This window comes from Phalaenopsis equestris, unplaced genomic scaffold (assembly GCF_001263595.1).
Source record: "Phalaenopsis equestris unplaced genomic scaffold, ASM126359v1 Scaffold001241, whole genome shotgun sequence".
Taxonomy (NCBI): domain Eukaryota; kingdom Viridiplantae; phylum Streptophyta; class Magnoliopsida; order Asparagales; family Orchidaceae; genus Phalaenopsis; species Phalaenopsis equestris.
In genome coordinates, this window is record NW_018165680.1 from 396,942 (window position 1) to 404,245 (window position 7,304).

A 7,304-nucleotide genomic window follows, 5' to 3' on the forward strand; every position below is an offset into this window, starting at 1 on the left:
TATCTATATTAATATATTACTAATATAGTATATTAATATATTATTATTATTAATTTATTATATAGTATAATTTATAAAATTTAATTTTTTAAAATATCATAAAATTTTTATGTATAATTAATTTAAATTTTTTTATATTTCGAACAATAACGATCCGAACACGAACGAATGTATCACTGTTCTTGTCTGGTTCGTTTAACTAACCGATCGTTTAACTAACCGAACGATTTACTTATCGAACGAATCGAATACGAACTCATTGACGAAACGAACACGAACTATTCAAGAACAAAGAGCTTTTTTGACGGCCCTAGTCGCCGGAGCAAAACCGTGAGAGCATTTGGTTTCCTTTTAAGATTGCAGGCCATAGTCATAGCTGAAACCAGAACTCCATTAAATTGAAGATTAACAAAACCAAAAAATAAAAATAAAACAAACAGACAAAACTCCCGCATAGCATTTACATGTACATATAAGCACAAACTTGCAGAAATCTTCCAAAAAATAAACAAAAAGCAAGCTAAAAGTTCAACCATATCACATCCACAGCAAAAGAAAAGAAATAATGAAGATCCAAGCTTCACCAAAAGAGCACAGTTGTTCAGCTGAATTCTGTGGTTTTTACGTTATATCTGTAGAGAAGCATCTTTCTCTTGTTGCTGGAATTCTCAACTGTGAACAGAATTTTCCCGGGCTCGCCAACCCTGAAGCTGTTCTTCACCACGAGCTCATCAGAGGCGGCCATTTTCCTTGCCTTGTGAACGATGATAGTATAGCTCTCCTTTGAATTAGGCACAAACTCTGCGCCATAGGAGACATCCCATCCCAACACTCGAAGCTCCCAAATCAGAAGGCATGGCTAGAAAAAGAAAAGGAATTTTTATCCAATTAATCGAAATTACAGCTGAAGTTCCTCGTTAAAAATGAGATTTTTACCTCTGCAAGTGGAACTTCTAAGATCTCCTTGGTAGAGGGCTTAATATTGATTTCGGTAACAGCATCTGAAATGGTGAAGTCGGGGTTATTCTCTCTGTATAAGCCTCCGAATTGCAGTGGGACTTGCTCGGGAGCTACGTATCTATATTTGAAATAAAGCAAGCATTAAATGTGGAGAAAATATTATTATCATTTTACGAAAATAGGATGAAAGAAATGAGAAGATCTGCAAGACCTGAAGAGGACCTCAGCTGACTTCGATGGCCCAGCAAACACAAACTTGCTCTTTGTCCTCTGTGTCAGGAACGGGCTTATCATCTTATTGACAGCAAGATACCACCACGGCACATGGAGAAACAGCTGGAATGAAATTTCCATCAAAATTTAATTTTTTTTCAGTGATATAAAATCAAGATCGAATTTTTATGAACAGAGGAGCACTGAAATGAAAAAGATGGCTCATTTTTTGATACCTGCTTTGCTACGAACTCGGGATAGTTATCCAGCAGCAGACCAAGAGCATGGGGAAAATCTCTCTTGAGCGGCCCTGGAGAGTTCTTCAGATCAGTGACCTGAATCATGGTGGAGATTCCACCTGGCCTGAAATTCAGAAGCTGACGAATACCTTTCTCCAAATACTGTATCCTCCACCGGAGAAATCCCTTCTGCTTCTCATCGGCGAACGCTTTCGCATAAAGCTCCTTATTTTGGAACTGGCCATAAGCATTATAGCAAACAGGATGTCCCTCGCGGTCTACACCGCTCATGAAGACGACCTTTTCGATCTCCGACAGGCCAAGATCTTCCTCCAGGAGTGCCTCTATGCCAAAATCCCTCCTCCACGTTAAAGTGTTTTTGATCATTGTCATGGCTTCCTTGGCTTTGAAGTCCCTCGCACGGAGGAATTTAAGGAGGATGGTGTTGCTCCTCTCATCACCGAGAAGCGGAATCCCCCATATGAGCGGTATCTTCTCTTCCTCGGCTGGTGGGGGTATTGTTGCGGAAACTACAGTCTCTGCTATGGCCTTCACAGTCTTGGCACCATCATCATCGGCGGAAACAGGGGACTCCTCTGGTTTCGCCTCTGCAAATGCGGTCACCGCAGAAAGAACCGATTCCGAAGGAGAAAACTCGCGGTTTGTGATTGCGGATTGGAGGAGTTGCTTAAGCTCTTCGAGAACTTTCTTCTCGAGCTCCGGGAGGTCCGACGAGAAGTTGCTCTCTTCCTTGAAAGCTAAAGCAAGTGGGATTCCTCCCGAGTGGTTCTTCTTCTCTTTCTCAGCGGAATGCGTCTCCTGAATGAGCTTCTGCGGTTCTTTTTGGAGCTCTGGGTCGGAATCCTTAGCCTGCAACGGCGGGGGCGCGAGCGTCTCGGTGAGGACGACTTCTTTTGCTGGGGTGGTATCATCATAGGCCATTGCTAGAGAAGCACGAAAAGGTTTAGGGTTTGGAGTTTACGGGAAGAGGAAGAAGAAAGCAGATATCTTTATAGATGGAGAGGGAGGAGAAAAGAAGAGGGGAGAGAGTGAGCACACAGACTGTCAGGTTCCGTTAGACAGCTCCGACATCAGAAGCTGGTTTTGGGTGGGGTTGAAAGAGATGTGTAGCCTTTGAAGTAGCGTGAGTGTAGGGATTGAATGGCTTTGGACAGAGGCAACAGGCAACAGCAGATGTGCCGCACGTTACTGCGGAGTCTTGCGCCGTTCAGCGGGATTTGCGGTGGTGACTGCAAATTTCTGGGAGTTCGTGGCGCTGTTAATTTTTGGTTTATGCAGGAGTTGTTATTATAATAATGGTGGTAATTACAAATTAGGGGCAATGGGGCAGCGTTTTTGTCTTTTTTCTGTTCTGTGTTAGTTAATTGATTTTCAAAGGCAAGCATTCCAAAGGAAAAGTGATGCATGACATGCATTTCGAAACATTTTTTTGGACAATAAATATTTCAGTTTCAAATTCAAGATTTTCCAAACTCCTTAACTTAGGAAGTTTGTAGCTTAACTAATTATCTCGATAGGATGAACCCATTCATGCTACAATTGATTCAACCCTTAGTGATAACTGCTTATGACCATTTTATTCAAAATCTTACGAGTTTCTCGAGACTATTTTATTTTTTTTTGTATGTTATATGAGCAAAAATTATATTTGGAGTGAAGTTGTAGCTATGGTCTTTGAGTTGTGGGAGTAGATTGCATTCTCTATTATTACACACTTAATAATACTTTGTCTGAGCTAAGTCCCCTGATTTTTTCCTTTTCGAGTTTCTCCATGTAAAAAATCATGATGTCTCATTCTACTTTTTTTAAATTATTTGCATGTGTTGAATCATTGTCAAATCTTAAAACATTAAAATATCACCTTACCTTCTTGAATCTTCTGACATGCAACAGTTTAACACTGTCTGTAGGAAACAAAATCCGCATGATAGAAGTTAATACTTCTTTAATGGCTAAAAAATGTAATACATGAGCTTCTTGACCTAATACTTGCCATTGCACAATCTCAATTCAGGGTTGCTAAGCCCCACTTTAGTTTCCATGATAGAAGTTGGTGAAGGAACCTTTTTTGCACCTCTTGAAAATCATGTATGAAAAATGGAGGAGTGTCAAAATGAGATCTTCTAAATTAATGAAAGATGTAAAAATTGATGATAATGTATACTAGAGTGACACAACTACCTCAAAATTCTTCGATTAGACATATAGAGTAAGCATCCTTTCCATATGCTAAAGTTTCTACCCAAGAAGCTGGCCTCCTGAACAATAATAGCTTTGCACATACATCCCGTGTAGTTATGCCTAACATCAAGCCTCCAACATATGTAAAGATTTAAGTTTTACCTCACATAATTCGTGACAAAATACAACATCTAGTGAAAGAAGAAGTCATTTCTTTGCTTGGTTTAATTCTCAAGAGTCTTCTCCATATGATGAGATGGTCCTTCAAAACCTTATTTCAATAAGGGTTTTAGCATCCAAGCATTACTTCTTATGATGAGAAGTTTAATCCATATGAGCACATTGATCGAACCATTATAGACAAGTTTCTAACATGATCTATTATCAAGTGCTCTTTGCTACTCTTACATTACTTGATTTTATTCACCTCTAGACATATCCATCATATCTTCAATGTTTATGAAGTATTTTATTAAAAAGTTGAAGGATTGTAAACGACCCCTTAAGGGTAAGTGGTAGATATAGTCTCTGCTTGTACTCCTAGAAGACACACCCATGAGATAGTCTTGGTGGAAAGATAGTAGTGGACACAGTCCTAACTAGAAAGATCCTTTAAGAGAAAGTGTCAGACACAATCTCCACATATACCTCTCGAAGTCATGCCCATGATAGTCTCAATGGGAAGCTAGTAGCGGACACAATCCTCACTGGAAAGACCACTTGAGGGCATGCGGTAGACACAAACTCTGCTTATACCACTAAAAGACACACACATGAGATAGTTTTGATGAGAAGCTAGTAGTGGACATAGCAGTTACTACAAAGTCCACTTGAGAGAAAGTGGTAGACATAATATCCACTAATATCCTTGAAACACGTCCATGAGATAATTTTGATAGAAAGCTAGTATTGGGAAAATCCCTCACTAGAAAGACCCCTTGAGGGCAAGTGATAGACATGGTCTCTGTTTATATCCATAGAAGACACACCCATGAGGTAGTCTCAACGAGATGATAGTAGTGGACATAGTCTTTATAAGAAAGATCCCTTATGTGCTAGTGATATACAAGTTCTCCACTCATACCCCTAGAAGACACACCCATGAGCTAGCCTTGATGTAAAACTAATAGTTGACAGAGTCATCACTAGAAAGGCTTTATAAGAGCAAATTGTTAATAGAGTCTCCACTCAAAAAGTCTCAAAAGGTTATAAGCCTTAAATGTTATAGGTACACTAAAAAATATCATATGATTATAAGCCTCAGAAGGTACAAGTATACCAAAAAATCTCAAAAGACTCAACTTCATGGATTCTAGACTACTTTTGACCTAGACATAGACATAAGGAGTACTATGTCCCCGATTAACAACAATCACGAAGGAAAACATGAAAAAAAATGAAGATCGTTAGGATTCCCGAATCACAAACACACAAACCTCATAAATATTGAAGGACTCACAAAATTTTTCTACTAGTTTTGGTTTCTGCTATCTCCCCCTTGCTTTGCTTTCTAGAACTTTATGATTTAAAAGTCTCTCTGTGGTCACACCAGACTAGACTAGCTAAATTGGTAAACTAGAGATTTTTCCATGGAAATAACAGTTACATATTCCCCATAGGATCGATATGCAATACTCTTTAATCGCATCATTACTCGATACACACACTTGTGTTGTACAACTGTCTTAACACGCAGTAAGTTTTGGCGCGTCAAGTTTTTTGCACCGTTATCTGGAAAAAGACATTAATAATTATTTTTGCCATTAGGAAAACTTTAGATGAAAAACTTAGGATCTAAGTTTAGCACTTTTATTTTGTTATGTTTACTTTGTGTTTTTTTATTGCATCTGTATTGCTATTGTGTTTTCTTGCTGGTGCTAAAAAAACAAAAAAGCTATATATAATGGCGTCTTCTCCCGTGCTCGACTCTGCTAGGGTTTCACCTCATGGCGAACCCTAGCGTATGTTACGGTGTATTAACACATCCTTAAGCTCGATCCTTTCCTCTGGTCAATTTCGCTACGTCTGTCACACAGTCCTTCATTGTCGTTGCTGATTGGAAGGTTGGTTTCTGTCGCAATCCTTCGTCGTCGCAATTCTTCAGTTTCGCTCTCGCTGCAGGCTTTCGTCCCCGCTCGCAGCTTCATTGTGGACGTTCCTCGGCGCAGGCTCCTCCTTCCTCGGACTCAAAGCAAAGAGTTTATTTCAGCCCTCTGCTCGACTTGGACAGGGTCCAATTGATTCCCCTTTCGATTTTTTACTTTTGCTCTTCGTTTACTGTTATTTCGTTGTTCTATCACTGCACCTGTCTTTTGGTGATGGCTTCCGACAGATCGTATGTTGTTGGCCTTGCGCCACGCTTCAGGTACTCCTATATTGTGCTCTTTTTTCTCCTCCTTTTGAGATAGCAGTGGACATCAAGAAACCTAGTAGAAGGAATGGGAAGCTAGCTATATTTTTTACGGAAGCTGAATGTAATCAGCTTGCTTTCTCCCGTCGTCTGAATTTGGTTGAAAAATTTTTGTATGACCATCCTAAAATCAAGCTTATTCAGGAGGAATTTGAGCTTATGGACCTTCTTGAGAATTGAAAAATTGGACTTTTAGATGGAAGACACATCCTTATTCAACTTAATAATGAAGATGATTACACACGCTTATTTGCTATAAGATAATCTGGATCAATAATAGAGCTATGAAGATTTTGAAATGGTCGGTGAATTTTGATCCACAGACGAAGCCACCAATCATTCTGGTCTAGATTCGCCTTCCTGACATGAAATTTCATTATTTAACTCAGAAAGTGTTGTACTTTATTGCTTAAGCATATGGTAAGCCACTCAAAACGCACATTCCTACTTTCAATCTTTCTCGTCCCTCTGAAGTCTGGGTACTTGTTGAAAGGGACATCACTTTAATTACTTCTAAAGAAATTTGGTTAGGCACACAACATCATGAATATTGACAGAAGGTTGTGATTGAGTCTTTCCCTCACATTACTCAAATTGTCGTATGTTCGGCCACTCCATTTCTCATTGTCACCATCTACACCCCATCTCAGACCAAAAAAGCAAAGTGCTCAGCCAGAGTCAGTGATCCCACCTCCTGATCTACTCCAAGTTATTGACATTATTGATCATCGGAAGGATACTTATGAAGATATCATTATCCTCGCAGGTAATATGTCAACCTTTCAGCCTCCACATAATCATGATATAGGTTCCCCATCAGTGGAATCTCCTTTCCTGGGGGCGGGAAAAACTCTTCAGACTTCGCCTGCCCAGAGCCTATTATTGATGTAATGGGTGGTAATATTTCTACTACACTTCCGCCTCGATGTGCAACAACCTACACCTGTTCAACCACATTTGGACCAATCCACTAATCAGATGAGTCAATCCTCAGATAAAGAATGGTAGCTCTATACATCTAGGAAGAAGAAGAAAAATGGAGGCTTATTACCAAACTTGATGGATGATGCATTAGTTGTTTCGGGTAATAATAGTAAACTTAACAATTTGTTAGCTGGCTCCCATCCTAGAACTAGAGGCAAGGCAAGACTGAATTGAATCTTTCACATGCTAATTAAACATGCGAGTGCTGGCAGATTATTGGCGTATTTTTCTTCTGTATGTCTATTTTCTAATCTTTTTTTTAGCATACATGTATTTCTACGATATATATATATATA

The 7,304-nt window shown here is 39.3% G+C and overlaps 1 protein-coding gene across 1 annotated transcript; it reads right to left on the reverse strand.

The window, feature by feature from the left end:
- Window positions 1–428: 428 nt before the first annotated feature.
- LOC110033638 (patellin-3-like) lies at window positions 429–2,750 on the reverse strand. The gene is made up of 4 exons (XM_020737684.1): window positions 1,410–2,750; window positions 1,172–1,296; window positions 937–1,078; window positions 429–859 (listed from the first exon to the last, which is right to left on the reverse strand). The coding sequence occupies exons 1-4, from the start codon at window positions 2,352–2,354 to the stop codon at window positions 602–604; spliced, it is 1,470 nt and encodes a 489-aa protein (XP_020593343.1). The 5' UTR covers window positions 2,355–2,750; the 3' UTR covers window positions 429–601.
- Window positions 2,751–7,304: the final 4,554 nt, after the last annotated feature.